This window comes from Pseudochaenichthys georgianus, chromosome 2 (assembly GCF_902827115.2).
Source record: "Pseudochaenichthys georgianus chromosome 2, fPseGeo1.2, whole genome shotgun sequence".
Taxonomy (NCBI): Eukaryota; Metazoa; Chordata; class Actinopteri; order Perciformes; family Channichthyidae; genus Pseudochaenichthys; species Pseudochaenichthys georgianus.
The window spans coordinates 2,655,972-2,672,822 of NC_047504.1; the positions used below are offsets into that span (position 1 = coordinate 2,655,972).

At 44.2% G+C, this 16,851-nt stretch overlaps 1 protein-coding gene across 2 annotated transcripts in view; it reads left to right on the forward strand.

Annotated features, from left to right (window-relative positions):
- The window catches only part of LOC117457704 (nck-associated protein 5-like), a 159,140-nt gene that overhangs the window by 126,514 nt on the left and 15,775 nt on the right, over positions 1-16,851 (forward strand). For both annotated transcript variants that reach the window (XM_034097914.1, XM_034097923.2), the window contains 6 exons: positions 4,753-4,857; positions 6,092-6,277; positions 6,895-10,379; positions 10,867-10,972; positions 11,915-12,002; positions 14,888-15,157. In XM_034097914.1, coding sequence (XP_033953805.1) covers positions 4,753-4,857; positions 6,092-6,277; positions 6,895-10,379; positions 10,867-10,972; positions 11,915-12,002; positions 14,888-15,157 — 4,240 coding nt within the window. The remainder of the gene's footprint in view (positions 1-4,752; positions 4,858-6,091; positions 6,278-6,894; positions 10,380-10,866; positions 10,973-11,914; positions 12,003-14,887; positions 15,158-16,851) is intronic.

Genomic DNA, 16,851 nt, shown 5'->3' on the forward strand with positions numbered 1-16,851 from the left:
CTCATCTATTGTCAACACAGGTCCGTTTGGAAAGTAGGGTTTCACATTATTGTGGACATTGTGTCTCTACTCGCTGTCAATGTGAAATAGCAAGCCGCCAAAAGAGGGGAAAACGTCTGTCAGTCCGAGACGAGAGGAGAGGGTAAAAGGAGAGGAGGCAGGCAGGGTAGATAAGGAGTGAAAATGGAGAGCGATGAGATAGCAGAGAAACCGAGACGACAAGGAGGTAGAAGTGAAAAACTAAAGGCGAAAATAAGACGAGGCAGAAATGCTATATCAATTGAGTTAAAAAAGGAAGATATATAATATGGCTCTGGGTGTGTTGTAAAGCTCTCTATCTGCTGCAGCATTATTGGACAGGCAGGAACATTGTCAAGTGAAACTGCAATATAAAGGCTGGAGGAGGGGTATTGATGTGGGGACCAAGAGGACGAGAATTAGGACAGAGACTCTGTGGAATGACTTTTTCCCTCTCCGTATGATTCTGCTGAAAAGAAAGCGTTTTCACACGTCACCACGAGTCATTACTTACAGTAGGTTTTCCCACTGGATGGAGCCATTTTGCCTGCCTGCTCAATATTGACATTTGCATCATCAACTGGTGATTCAGTGTAAGGATTAATCATAATGTGATCACCCCGCTCCGGATGTCCATTATGCAGTAACGTGTGGGAGAGCTGTTAAACAAATCTATATTTATCACAGGGACTTCTGACGGTATGTAATTGAGAAATGTGTTAATGAGCTTTAGAGAGGCTGCGGGGACAATGGTGTTACCTTTAGACAGCTATAGATGTCTAAAGGTCATCCCCCTGTATTATTCATTACAATAAATGTGAATTCTACAGAGGTTAGGGAGCCAACATTGAATTTATAGTAGCATTATTATGATACTGTTAACAAACCTACACACTCACAGTTCATATCCCACTTAATAATCCATAGGAGCAACATATCTAATACAAGTATGAAGATAATAAGGATGAGTTTTCATGGAGCAGACGGAGACGTAATCACCCGTATGAGTGCACTGTTTCCAATCTAGCCGTGGCCCTTTTTGCTTATCAGTAATTAAACGTTCTCCAGTTCCCCGCAGGCATCTTGAGTTTCTCTGATAAAGAACCACAACGCTTTTTTAAAAGGAGCAACATCAGTTGGGCGCCATCCCTGCCTTCAGCTGAATTGGTTTGATGCCAAAAACGCCCAAGTATTCATTTCAGAAAAATAACAATTTTCTCAAACCATGATCTATTCGGAGGTAAGGGAAATAACCTGGTATATATGACAAAATGGCGTTTCAGTTTACTATGGTACCTCACAGTGTGAATACCATGACTTCATTGGAAACGAATTTGGGTAATTGGAAATACATTTTTGCTCAATAATAAAGTTAAGGAGGTTTCTTTTAACATGTTACACACAATATATCCGGCAAAAAGGACACTGCAACGATTTGGACTTGATATTGAATATTCCTGTACATGTTGTAATCTACAAGAAGAAAGTATTGGCCATTTATTTTATGAATGCGTGTATTGTGGTATGATGTAGAATGTTTTATTAGAAGAAAGACGGGACAAAAGGTTAAACTCCAAGATAGAGACATTCTTATGTACTTCAAGACTGATGGGATGGATGCAGGTTTTGTCTTTTTTGTGCAGTTGATTGAGACATCTCCTATCCATAAAAAGAAACGGGCTGACTCTGATTTCTATCAAGAATTTAAACAATATATTAGCACTATTAAAAACATTAGGAATAAGAAGGCAATCAAAACGAATTTGATTTGATAATTTTAATGTAGTTTTCTTTCTGTTTTCCTTTTTCTTTAATTACTGTATGTAATGTCTTGTTGCTGTGTATGTCTTCCCCATCATGTATGATATTGAATAGATGAATTAAAACAAATAATAAAAGTACCATGACATCATTGCTGTGTGTGCTGCAGCCATGAGCTAAAAGTGTCTTTGCAAAAAAGTTTGAAATCCCGTTTTTTAGGCAGAGAATATTGGTGATAATATATTTGGAGCTTTTGAGATATTGTTCACCTTAGTCCTGTCATATTACTCGTCTGAGGCTATGTCTCATATCGTGGTAGGGATGTCCCGATCACCTTTTTTTGCTCCAGATCCGATTCCGATCATTTGATTTTGACAATCTGCCGATACCGATTTTTCACGATCCGATCTTTATGCAATGCATTAAGAGAAAAAAAGGAACAGATAACGGCTGGTCATCCAACGCGATGAATTCAGCTATCTAGGCTGTTATTGTTTGGCCTTTTCACTGTTCTGGGGCAGTTTCTCTTTCCTTTTAGAGGTCTCTGAAAGTGTCGGTTGTTTCAGTGCCGTTACCTGAGTGGCCGCTGTGTACTCGTCGTGTTGTTGTTTGTGTTTGTTTCTCAGGTGGCGTATTAGATTGGTCGTGTTGAAAGTAGCTCTGTTCTTTCCACCACGCGGAACCTCCGCCTTGCAAACATTGCATCTGGCTGTTACACTGCCTTCACTTTAAATTTTATAATACTTCCAAACTCCTGACGTTTTCTCTGTCCCGACTCCCGAGTCACCAGCTGAACGTAGCCTCTCGTTAGCTTGCTGCTACTATTAGACACTGCGCCCACTCTGTTGCCAGCTTTCAGAGAAATAAGCAACCAGGTCTGAAAACAAGCCCAAAAGAAGCAACACATACATGATGTTGTGTCATTTTAAACCAAAACTAAGGCCTCAGGATGACTTTAAGACGTGAACATGGTCATTTTTGTTTTGTACATAAATATTAATTAAAAAAATATTTTATAAAAAAAAAAAAAATCCAGATCCCCGATTTTTTTCTTTTGAAAATCACGTGATCAGCTCCGATCCCCGATCGGATCGGGACATCTCTAGTTATCAGGCTTCATGCAGCTGGAGCTTTAGGAAAATCCTTTGTGATGAATCGTGTGTGTGTGTGTGTGTGTGTGTGTGTGTGTGTGTGTGTGTGTGTGTGTGTGTGTGTGTGTGTGTGTGTGTGTGTGTGTGTGTGTGTGTGTGTGTGTGTGTGTGTGTGTGTGTGTGTGTGTGTGTGTGTGTGTGTGTGTGTGTGTGTGTGTGTGTGTGTGTGTGTGTGTGTGTGTGTGTGTGTGTGTGTGTGTGTGTGTGTGTGTGTGTGTGTGTGTGTGTGTGTGTGTGTGTGTGTGTGTGTGTGTGTGTGTGTGTGTGTGTGTGTGTGTGTGTCTTGTCGATGTGCTCTTGTGTGTGTGTGTGTTTTACCGATGAGTTTTTCCGTGCCAATACTGATGGATTTGTTTTTGAAGCCGCCTATTCTGGGCTGACATTCATTATCTCGAGCAAAAGTAGGAATCTTCTTGCTTTTTTTTCAACATGATCACACGAAACGTATCCAATCGGCTTCCAAAGTCCTCGATGTTATGTAATAGTAAGCAAAATACCTTATTTGCATGATATATCGCATCATTAATACATGACTTTGATCTTGGCCTTGACCCTAAGAAAGTTGGAGATGCACATATGGCCTTGTCATCTACCCCCATCTACCCCCCCCCCCCCGCGACCCTGTGACACTATTGACTGAATCCTTGATGAGGATGCTGAGGAGGTGAAATCCAGCACCCTACGATAAGATCAGAGCCCCACCCGTCCACCCTGTAGACAGCACACATTTAAATGTCCTCCTTTTTTAAAGCTCGGATGAGAAGCCATCTTGCACTTTGATCCTAGTAAAACTAAAATGGCAGCTAAATGCTGTAATGAAGAATAGTGACCTGAAAAAGCCAACTTCGAACAAGGTTTTAAAGAGCGCATAGAGCTTTGTGTTTTATTCATCCTCAAAATCATAAGGAAGATTCCCTTGTGTGTGGAAAGAGCAGGTATGAATCTGTTTCCATGGCACCATAACCACCTTGTCATTATAGGTGAAAAGTTATTCACAATAATATAAAACACTTTTTGGAGTTTTGCTAGAAGTCGAAGACAGAAACGTGGGATGGTTGAGCCACAGGCCGAGTGATGTAGGGTGTGTGTTCTTCAGAGACAAACAAAGGGCAGTTTGGCTACCATTAGGAGCTGTTTTGTTTCTCCAAATGTTCAGAGGACGCCTTTCACTGCACAAAAAGAAGTCAATACAAAACTGTCAGCAAAGAGTTTTATGGGATTCAATCAAATGTGAGCAACTCTCTATTTGCTGAAGGTGACTTTCCCTCCACAGCATGAGGTAAATACAAATCAAATGGGATATATCAGAGTGCAGAAAATCACACATGTCTGTATAAATATATACTCGCAGTGTGCACTCGTTTGGCCCATGGCAGCACAAGATCAAGTGTTTTGTTCCGGCGTATTTCCAGTCGAAGTTAATTTGAGCACAGGGAACACAGTCTAATTAAGTTCGGAGATTAATACATGGAAATGCTTTTGGTTTTTGAATCCTTTCCTCTTAAGCGCAATAGTTAAATAACAGAAGAGACTGCTGACGAAAAAAAATCAAAGGAATCCCTTACTCCCTGATGCAATTATATCCTATTCACATTAGTTTTTCTCCGGCCGATGTCATTAATGACTTTGAGCGTGGGGGGGGGGTATGATCGGGGCTATGAATCGGGGCTTTGCATTGAGGGAACCTGATAGGCCAGTTGCTCAGCTTCAACACTGAACGGCTACTGAACAGTTATAGTAGAGAAAAAGAGAGAATTGACAAACTGGAAAGGGAGATCAAATAAAATCCACAAATTCACCCCGGTGTGTCCTTCCTTTTCAGAAACTCCACTCAAGGATCATGGATCTATCTGCTGCAGATTTGCTTCTGGAGCCAGAAAGAAGCAAGGCCTTCCTCCTTTCCAGGAACACAGAATCCCCCTCCAGTGTAAGCTTAATGGGAAACATTTTTTTGCCATATGAATTATCCAGGTAACCACAAACCCACTCAAGAAATCGTTAGGCGATATTAAAATACAGACCTAACTATCTGAAGCCGTGACCCCTCCTCTGCTCTCTGGCAGTACCATTTGGTGCTAAGAGGAATAAATCCTTGTCATATTACCAGAAAACCATCGATTGGGCCCCTCCGTCAGTAAAAACGACTCCATAGGACACTGTAGTACATTAGTCATCTTATATATTATGCATTAAAGCCTGAAAATGAGTTTGCTCCTTCCTTTTACCCCTTTGCTCCTCCGAGAATGCCACCTGATAAACTGTACGGCAAAGAATGAATATAATACGGCTGCTATGCAAATTATAATAAATCCTGTAATCTAAATGTGCAAAGTATCTCCTTAAAGACATTATGTGAAGTGATACGCAGACCAGAAAAATATCTTATTTCTAATCTTGCATACAAGAATAAAATAATGTATTTGCAGTCAATGCTGATCGAGGAACATCTGCTGTGATGACTGAACGTGGGAATATGATTGATATTTTTAAATTAAGTCTGGAAAGCCAAGTACTGTAGAATGTAATGAAACTTTCTAAGAGTATTTGACGGGTCTGTCAAGTGCTGGTAAATATGTTTCATATCTAAATTAACAGGAAGATGGCAATTAGATACGCAACACTAGCCGACGTCTTAGACATCAGATATTCATGTTTATGGAATGAAGCGTATAAAATAAGACTTATGGGAAACAGTTTTAAGAGAAATGTCCAATAAAAGTGGCATTTCACTCAATAAGAATCCATCATCACATTACTGGGGAAAACACCAGAGGAGATAAAAAATATTATAGGATTCCTACCTATTTATTGTGATAAGAATAGCGATCATCAAACTAATTACAAGGAATTGGCTAAAAGATAATAACTTAGTAAACTCAAGATGCGAATTAGAAACCAAATGCATATCTTTGAGGAAAGGTGGGAAAAATGGGTCAAGTATAGAATGTATACCTGAGTATTAATATTATATCCATTCTTTTATTTGTAATATTATTATTTTATTATTTATATCGGATTTGTCAACTGTTACGTAGTTAATCTATGTGCCTAGATGTGTTTATTTTTTTATGTATGCTTTGTGAATATCTTCTTAAAATGCAAATTAAAAAATGATGCTATACAAGTTATAAACACTATAATTATGTTTCTCTGTCTTATAGGAGCTCCAGTGGAATGGAAAGTCAGGTCTCCCTTTGGCCAAGTGTCTGAGCCAGCTGTCCCTCACAGCCCCCCCTGTGTACCCCCGCAGCAGCTGCAGCAGCAGTGAGTTGTCCCTGTCGAGTGCCTGCAGTGAATTCTCCAGCGGCTCCTACACCTGGAATGATGGACGCTCCTGTGGGAAAATGGTAAATCCTGTCACTCACTATTTATCTTACTGTAGGAGTACACTGGAAAAAATGCTGCTCTAAAATCTAGTAAAAGAATAATAAAAACAAGGTGTTTTTGCTTGTAATAAGTCATAAAAAAATCTGCCAATAGAACATGGTAAGATCCCTTGAAATAAAATGCTATATTTAGATAAATCCGGTCTTGTAATTAGCTGAGAAAAACCTTGTTTGAGCTATATTTCACCAGAATAAGGGAATGTTGTATTACAAAAGCCAGAGCCAGAACTACTCAAAAGTGTTCTGTTTTCTGGTGATTTTCCAATAAAAATGTGTTTTTCTTGAATCAAGAAAGATGTATTTCTTGAAACAAGATTAATCCATCTTTCAGAAATACCACAGCAGCTTAAACAACAATTCATCTGAGATACAACTCAGAATAAGATGTTTCCAAGAGTCTCTGACATAACAAGATGCATTGTCTAAAACAAATCTCACTGCATTGTTACTTCTTCATTTATTATGTCTTGTATCAAGTGGTGAGACATATTCTCACTAGAAATTAGACCAATATACTTGGCAAGATTTCAAGTTTTGCTGATTACGACACCATTTTGATCCACTTTTTTTGCTTCTAGTCATCGCTGACCTGGGAGAAGAGGCTGAGTTTGGGTTCGTCCGCTCCGAGTAATATCTGCACCCCTCCGGAGGAGCCCACCAGGCGCAAGGAGAGCAACATACTTCAGGGACTGAAAAAGCTCCAGAGGAGGAAGCACCGGAGCTCCTCCGCCTCAGCCAGGGTCTCCAAGTCAGGAGACAAAGACTGCATGAACTCCAACGAGGGCATCTACTCCCTGGGTGTCTTGGGTGGAAATAAGGGGGTGTCCAATCCCACCCATGTGGGTAGAACTTCAGTCGTTGTGGGCAAGAATTTCTCTTTTGATTCTGATGACGCTGATGACGAATTGGCAACTTCTTGTCGAGGAGATAACATCCCCACTAAGGACAACTGGTTTTACTGTAAGAAGCTTTCCCGCAGCATATCGGACAGTTTGTGTAGTTGGGAGGGGCTGCAGGACAGTGGAGGTGGGGGCTCAGGTCTCTTGGCTACAAAACACCTTTCTGGCTGTGATTCAAAAGAACGTCCCGAGAAACTCATGAGTTTCATTAACAGTTTTCTTCCTGAGGGACGCCCCTCAGCTTTTAAAAAACCATCCTTACTGCACTTCAAGCCCCCTAACCCTCAGGGTCCCATCCCCCTCTCTGATGTGGATGATCCAGAGGAACTCAGCTCGGAGTCTAGTGACATCAGAATGTCCTTTAGCCAGACACCAGAGCGGGCAGAGAGGGACTCGAAGAGGGACTCGAAGAGGGACTCGAAGAGGGAGTCGAGAGACGCTGCCAAGATGATCGCGCAACAGTGCCTCCGAAGAGAGCAGGGACGCACCCAATCGGCAGACGGGAGGCCCAGGCCTTTCTGCCTATTGAAGGAGCCCAAAGGATCCATGTGTACTCAGTCTGAGGAGAGCCTCTTGTCGATATTCGATGCAGAAGGAGAGCCTATTGAACTTTCTTCTCAGAGTCTCACTGCTTGTTCAGGGCCACGAAACGGCATTCAAAGTAGCAAAATAGTCCCCGATTACGCAGAAGTAGTGCCGCGGGAGAGACCGACAAGGCAAAAATCTGCCAATGCAAGAAACTACAGTGTTCTTGAATCTCCAGAGAAGCCATCTGAATATCAAATTAGGTCTCAAAATACTAGCAACAGCAGGGAGGAGGGCAGTGCAGAGAGGGAGTCGATACACATGACTCCACAAAGGAAACTAATCAAACCGCTGAGCAGCCGACCTAATAAAGGCCCTTCAATGCCCCCCATGAACGACTCTGCTGCTTCCAGGTCGAGTGGGTCAAAGATTCCCGGGCGAAACAAGCCTTTAACCTCTCCATTGAGATTGTTTAAGGGCTCTTCCACTGACACAAGTAACTCAGGACCCTCAGGTCAGGAGAAATCCCCCTCTTCTCCTGCGGTTAAATTGTCAAGGTTTATCAAGACACAAGGAACCTGCTCACAGAGCCCAAAGGCAGTGAACGCCAAGCTCCAAGACAGGGCCGAATTGAGTAAGGGCCCCTCCTCCTCCAGTTCCCCTCACCTCTCAAGGAGGCACCTGGATTATCTTGACAATGGTGAGCAGCCCACCAGAGACCAACACTGTGAAACCAGCAAAAATAAACTCAGGTCCCCTTCTCCTCCCCCGCCCCCGGGCCGCACCACCTCCTTACTGGTCAGACCAAATTACGAAGGGTCGCCTCAAGCACAAAAGACATGGCTAGCTCAAACAACCACTGTGAGGGGCCCTCCCCCAAGTTACCACACCTCAATTCTACCAAATATGCAATCGACGCTACCCATCAATGATAAAGACTGTTTAGACTTGGATGCAGGCTACGGGACTGCACTTGCACCTCAGAAACTGGTCGAGAAAACCAGTCTGCACCTTCAAAAGTCCCCCGCCACCACTCAGACGCCTTCTAAAGGCACTTCCAAGAGGATGACCGCGAAAGACTACATCCCTCCTGCAAACTCAGGGTTTGATCCAGAAACTGAAAATGCACCTAAAAGCTCAAAGAATGTCCCTCCCCCTTACAGTGCCCTCAGAGGGTCCTCACTTCAGAACTCCTTTGCAAATAAAAGATTATCAACCCATGAAGGTGTCCATCAGACAGTGCAGAAGACGTCTATTAGTTTACCCCTATCGCTTCAGGACACATCCCAAGCTAAAACAGAACCCCAAAATGGCAAAGCTGTTGTCAGCCCCCCCAGTTCGGCCATGCTTTCCCCCACCACGCCAGAAAAAGCCTCAAAGACTCGCATCCCGATGGGTTTTAAAGCATTCATAAAATCTCCCCCTAGCCATAAAAATAGTCCCTCGATACCAGGCAAGCAAGCAAAAGATCATATCAACTCAGTCTCCAAGGAAACTGTGACTTCAAATGCCTCTACCCAGTGTGACAGCTCGCAGCCAGTGTACAGCATTGATTCCCCCCCCAAGATGGCCATTACCGAAGTGAAAGGTGAGGTCCAGTGTAGATTACTGGAGGACGATGCTCATGCTGTGTTACCAGAGGAGGGAGAGCTTTGTGAGAAAGGGAAAAGGAGTAGTCAACTTTTCTCCAGATCCATATCTATCTCTACAAAGCCTCATTTAAAGCCGGCATTGGGGATGAATGGGGCCAAAGCCCGGAGCCAGAGCTTTAGCACCAACTACATTGAGAAACCCAACATCAATGTTGTAGATGGGCCAGGAAAAACCAGAACTCAGATAATCACCAACTCTGGGGAAAGGGGGAACTCTTTGTCGCGGCAGAGTTCCTTGGAGGTACCGGAGAGCCCTGTCCACTCCCCAAGATCCAGGCTCAGCCACTACGGAGGCATGACCTCGTCAAATAGTCAGAGCGTCCTTCCTGAGAAAACGTCCACATCAGGTGACGGGTCACAGGTGGAGGCGATCACTTCACCTTCTCAAAAAGAGACGCGTAGCTTGCCCGTCAGTGAAAGGGTTGGTTTAAACATCCACCAGCCAGCGAAAGTTCATCCACAGCCTCCAATAGCAACCTCCCCGGATGACCCGGACTTTAGCAGGGATGTCAAAACCCAGACAGACTCTCCAGATACGGAGGAGAAAGTCAGCCCAACAGTCTGTACGATCGAAGAGAAGGTCATGATGGGAATCGAGGAGAACCTGCAGAAATGTCAAGAACAGGAGAAGGTCACTGCCAGCGAGACCAAACAGAAGACGGGCCCTTCTCTGGCAAACTGGTTCGGCCTCCGTAAGAGCAAGCTACCCGCTCTGAGTGGGAAGAAAGCGGACTCCCCCAAGGGTAAGGAAGAGAAGAAGGAGTCGAAGATCGGATCGGTGCTCGGAGGCAAACAGAAGAAGGATAAGAAGAAAAACGATAACCAGCAGAGAGACTGTCAGGAGGGGGAGAACCAGTCTGATGTGAACAACAAGCTGAGCTCCATCATGGACCACTGCAACAACCAGATGGGTCAGATCGCCTCTCAGATCCAGTGCTCCACCGCGTTCATCGGCAAAGACCAGTTCGTCAAGGAGCTTCTCGGCAGGTGGGTGAAACTACCGCTCAAGAACATCCCGAATGAATCACACCGAATCGATCGGGCGTTATGCTGATTTCTCCCGGTCGCACCGTGTGAATCGACAAAACAAATTGGTTGTTCTATTAAATTAAACATGAGCTGCTTTAAAACCTGTGTGTTCAGAGAAGCTGATAAATAAACAGCGGCTGTCGGCTTGAGTTATGACTCCACTCCAGTGGCATAAGTAATTATTGGAGCAGCATCTCAGACACATAGTCAGCAAGGCAAAGCTCCACATTTCATATTGCCTACATTGATTTACCACTTCGAATCACAGCTGACAGGTTTGTATCCAGAGTAACTGGGAGCACCTCATAGAGGCCGTTAAACATTTCTTTGCATCAGTGCCGCGAAAGAGCAGGTCAATGCAATTTATCAGCCGGCTCACTTTCTACCTGCGGAGTTGATAAAGGAGGAGGCAGACATAAAGACTGATCAAATCTCATTCGAACAGGACCGCTGTGAAGGGCAGCTGTGAGGCCGCGTCGCCGCCTGGGATCTCCACCCCCAAGAACCACAGCGAACAGAAGGGAGATATGGAGATGTGTCCGGATACTGCTGTAAGTGGGCACATATAGACGTGTTCTAACATATTGCTGTCTGCGCTGTTTGTCTCTGTCTCGACATCCAGCAAATTCCCACAGGTTTCCCACACTTGTTCACAAACACACCCACTGCAGCGCCGCCTCCACAGCGATACATCCCCCCAAGCGTCCCTATTGATTCACATTGTACTTTGACTCAGCCTACGATTTATCGCCTCTTTTTATCATGTTGTTGTTGTTGTTGTTGTTGTTGTTGTTGTTGTTTCCACAAGGCTGAAGGTGTTTAAACTCACACAGAGACAGCCATGAGGGCCAAGCACTTAGTTGAATTAGACTTCTTTAAATTATATCAGTGCACTTTGTAAGCAAGTGGCCACAAAGAATGACCTTGTGGATTTATTCATCCTGAGTTAGCTGTCAATCAAAGAGTGTCTGAGAGAGCTTTAAAAAAGGAGAGAATACGGAGAGCTGGATGGAGGGAGGGGATGACACAAAAAGAGTCTCGCAGCATAATGTAGGAAATGTAATCCAGCTGATGTGGAATTTTGATAACATGGAGGAGCGCCTTATCGCAGGCACTCAATTTGACAAAGGGGCCATTTAATACGGTCCTCCGAGCTCCCTGCCTATCTGCTGCCCACAGAAACGCAACAAAAGACGGACACTTTATGACCTACATGCTCCTTCTCTCGCACCACCCTCAAACCACATCTTTTTCTGAATAACCCAATTAAAGTACGGCAGGAAATAATGATAATTGCCAACAAAAGAACGTTCACACATTTCACAAAGCCAGAAGCTCACGCATGAATCTGTAGATGTCAACCTTTCTTCTGCAAATGGCCCTAATATATGTATATATGTTATTTAATGTAACACCATCTCTAAAAGACACTTGTATGTTGTATATTATGGTGTATGTTAACTGGTTATTCTTTCTGTTTGTTAATATTCTAGACCCTTATAATGACTCAGAAGATCAATCTGAGGGCTGGAAATGAAGAGGGACGTATTCCAGACACAGCTTGTCAAGACCACATGCTAGGTAGGCTGACTGTAAATAGCTCAAATGAGTCATGTGTGCCGAAAACATTAAATACCCACACAACTGTTGTCGTGGCAACATCATGTATTTGATTCTGATACTAACCAAAGTAGCGTTCAAATCCTATCTTGTCTCCTTTTGAGCGACTCTTTTACTTTCACTCCGTCAAACATTCATTAAGCCACTGAGTTCCATATTTGCGAGTGTTCACGAGAAAGCTGTCACGAACCACCCGGATCAACCGGTGCACCGGAGCAGCAACACATTCTACACGTGCGATGTCCTGATGTGATTGACAACTCAATCCCTTCGCCGGCTAATTGCCATTACTGTGGGGAAAAAGAACGTGTTGACAATGTAGTCAATGTGGTCGGTGATTGGTGCGCGACCAGGTATTCAACAATGCCTGAGCAGCTCAGCAGGTGAACAAACGGATGCCTCCAGTCATTTGTGAGATGGGATGATGATTGTCATCATTGCAAACGGGCTCTGTGTGTGTGCAGAGAGTGTGGTCGTGGTTACTGGCGTGCAGCGCGTCTGCCACTCAGTCGCATACTTGAGGAATGGTCTCAGCGATCCATCAAAGTAATGATTGGACTCCTGCTTATGATGACTTGCATCGATTGATAGACTTTATTCATCCCAAATCTGGAATGTATTTTGTGACGGCAGCGATGTGTCCAGGCAACAGCAAGTGTATACACATCTACAGTAGAAAATACATATGCCACAAAGAATACACATTATAAAATGTTCTGGGTCAGTTAGAATGTTCAGTGTACCAAGCAGCAGAAATGTAGACATGAAATATATAACACATATACATAGTATATAAATGAAATGATTTATAATTGAGATTATCTGCAGCGGATTGCTATTTAAAAAAAACTGCTGATTGTATTAAAAAGGGCATCCTTTTATATTTGATATCACGCAGCACAGTTTCCAAATGAGTACTTATTGTCTTATTGCTCTTGTGTTCTGACTGACGCACCGCCTTTTACCATATCTGCCAGCTCAGCACTCGGCCTCCATAAAGTGAGTATCTCATGAAGGTTCCAGCTGCGGCTGCTCATTGCTCCTCAGCGCTGCTGTAATGTCATGTATCTATAAAGGAGTTCGGCGGCAAGACAACCACATCAATCATGTAAACAGTTTACACACAGTTTACGATGCAAGCCGCTCGAGCTAAATGCAGGTTCTGAACGTGGACACACTGGTCAGTAGCTGTGTGTTAGCGGCACATCGCCTGGAGGCAATATATTTACTTGTAAAGAAGGAATGAATAACATGTTGATGTGCCCCTAGCACAGTACCAATGAGTCAGCACTTATTGCACTGGATGATGATGCGTCTGGCTTTCAAGCTCACTTCTAGCCTTTCCTCTGTTTCCGAACACACGCAGGGCGACCCCGATGGGATACAGAGGGGTTGTTCTTAAACAAACACAAAGGGGTACTGTTGCAGCACGGACCGAGGATTCTTTAGTTAGGTAATAAGTGTCAACTGTTATCGCATTTCTGACGCAGAAATCTCTCCTCGATGAGATTACGGCTGTTAGTGATGACTCCTCCTCTTCTCTTTGACACCTCCTCATTGCATAAAGCCCATTTCACGATGTGGAGGTATCAACAGCTCGCTGCAGGCGGTGTACAGAAGTGATAGGGAGCTCATGAGAAAATATATTTTGTCCAGTTGTTGTTGCCTCTGGGTAGAATTACTGTGGACCATGTTGGTTATGGGGGGGGGGGGGGAACTGCCAAGCCTGGGGAACTGCCAGGCTTGGCATCCAATAATGCAGCTGTGCAATCTATGGCTCCCTCCAGCTTCCTCACACCCACACATGTGTGTTTTCTCCGCTTGTACGTCAGCAGCATCATGAACTTTGGAGGATTTGTATACTTTTCGCAGCAGCTGTCCTCAAGTGACTCGCAGCAGATACATGTAGCAGCCGTCTGTCCAATGAATGTGCAGATCCAGGACTCATGTCCACGAGATGGGGGGGGGGTTGAATGTCAGGGGCAAGTCAGATATAAACTTAAAGTACACAAGAACATTGACTGCTCAAAGTGTTCTCTCCGAAAGACAACTTTTATATTCCCTCGTCTTTGGATTTATCGACAATTCTTGGCATTCAGACAAGAATGTGTTTGTTACTTTTAGTGCATTTCGGCACCCAGAGACATAAGAGAACATTGATCAATAGCTTGGGCTTCAGATGCAAATGTGATCCCTCTCGCAAGCGTTTCTGAAAGTCAGCTGTAAAGCCCGATAGTATGGAAGAGAATGAGAGAAAGAACATGTTTGCGTGAGACAGAATTGAGAGCTGCAGAAGATCTACAGTGGACAGATAACACGCGGGGATTATTTATTTGAACAAAGATGAATCGTTACAAAATTCTATCTCAGCAAAAATGTGCAAAGTACAAATAATTAGCAGATGCAACTGTTGGCCGTTCGCACTTACAGGACCTGGTCCATCTGTTCAGTCGAGACTGCAAACTGTGGCTTCCAAGCCACCATCTGTTGCTACTTGCTGTCATTTCTCCCGATTAGAACCCAGCATGCACTCTGAGGAATCTGAGCAACGTGTCCTCGGGCGTGGCTCAATTTGCTCGGCATCGCTGGCATATAATAGTGTCTGATTAGAACTTGTGGAGCCACCATTACTGAGATCCTAATTATGCCAATTAAATATTACTATATCAAATAAACATGTTCTCTTTTCCTCCTTCTTTCTACCGGCCACATGTTGCTGAACCCCGCTACAGATGCCCTCTTTGCTCACAACCCTTTCCGCTGCATGTGAAGCCCTCCTCTCTTCTCCTTTGTTGTTGTTCCCGTGCTTCTCCCAGGCATCACACTCCTCTCCCTGTCCCCTTTAGGCTCCAGCTGTCAGATGAGGACCCTGGACAGCGGGATCGGTACCTTCCCCCTCCCCAAATCTGAATCCAGCCCCGGGGCGATGACCTCCGGCTCCTCTGACCTGGATCTGGACCCTCCCTCTCCTCACCCAGACCCCTCACATCCTGAAGTGCCTTCCCTCCCAAACCCCCGCCTGCATGCCCCCACCAGCATGGGTCACTCCCTGTCCGAGCCCAGAGTGACCATCGCAGCAGACCCCCAGAGCCGCCTGCCCAAATTAGCATCTTCAGGTGAGTGGAGAAGAAGTGTAACTACTTTATATGTATTCCCTAATCTTTCTGGGAGGGTTTCAAGGTCCCCTATTCTACTGTTTTTCATCACTATCTTATAGCTCTCAGATCTATACAAACATGTCTCTGAAGGTGTTGGCTTGATCATTGTAGCATCCCATAATCCCCTCTGTTTCAGCCCTGTTTCAAAAGTGCTGATTCTGTGGGTGTTTCTCAATGTCGAGTACGCTTGCTTGGTAGCACATGTCTTCCGAGTCACTTGCTTCAGAAGCGAGGCAGGAATACTTCCTGGCATTCGGAAAACAAAGAGTGGAACAGGCGAGCAAGTGTGCAGGCTAGCAAGTGTGCAGGTGTGCTTCATATGAGAGGCCCCGCCTTACATTTTCCGCTACAGATTTGGGGAAATTGGTCCGTGCGCAAAGCATTGTGGGGATTTTAAGACCGCGGAGTCTACACATGTGCAGCCTCGAAATTTCTCGCTACGAAGTACGCCGGGCTCGGTAGATTTCCAAGTATGCTGGACATTGGAACAGTCCTTCGGCGGCACTCGATTACGTAGTATGCTTGAAATAGTGGCTCTGCATTGAGAAACACCCCCTGTCTGTAGCTTGAAATGCTAATGAGCGGCTGCTGGCCACGCCCCTCTGAGAAGTGATTGGTTAAAGAACACAATGTGCTCTAGGAGGAGATTCAGGTGATAAGGTGGTGGGGGGGTTACCTTGGTCGGTGATTGGCTAATGGTTACACAAGCCAAAAAAACATTATGACATCATAAAGTGGCCAATATCTGATCAGCTCATTTTCAGACGGGACAAAAAGAGAGGGAATCTTTTTCTCTGAAACGTTCAGAGTCTCTTTACACAGAGGGGACACATGTTGATGTATAGAAGATATGAAAACGTGGATTTTGCATAATAGGTGACCTTTAAAGACACGGTGAATCAGCACTTGTTTATTTGAACATGTATTAAAACAAGTTCCTTGACAGTGAGTCCCACACAACATGGTACAGATACAATATCATACCGTTATATACAAATGTATATATAATATAATCAAAAAGTACAATATACAATAGTAATTAACAACAAAGCATCAGAAATATATAGTCCAATTAGAGGCTTACAATATATTCACTTTGCCAAATACCTAACAGCAGGTGACCATGTCTCTAAATACACTTCCGTCTGGAGTCGTAGTTGTTGCCTTTCCATACAGTTCACAACCGTAAGTCTTTGTGTCCATTGGTGAGTCAGCACTTATTGCACTGGATGATGATGCGTCTGGCTTTCAAGCTCACTTTCTAGCCTTTCCTCTGTTTCCGAACACACGCAGGGCGACCCCGATGGGATACAGAGGGGTTGTTCTTAAACAAACACATAGGGTATTGTTGCAGCACGGACCGAGGATTCTTTAGTTAGGTAATACGTGTCAATTGTTATCGCATTTGTATCTGATGTCTGACGCAGAGATCTCTCCTAGGTAAGGTTACGGCTGTTAGTGATGACTCCTCCTCTTCTCTTTGACACCTCCTCATTGCATAAAGCCCATTTCACGATGGGAGGTATCAACAATCGATGCTTTCCTTTTATATCTGATTCTCTCACTCGGGCAGAGAGGAAATAAATTGAAATGCTTGGCTGTAAAAGCGACTATTATCAAGTCCCAAGCCTTGAGGCCTCATGCTGCTTGTG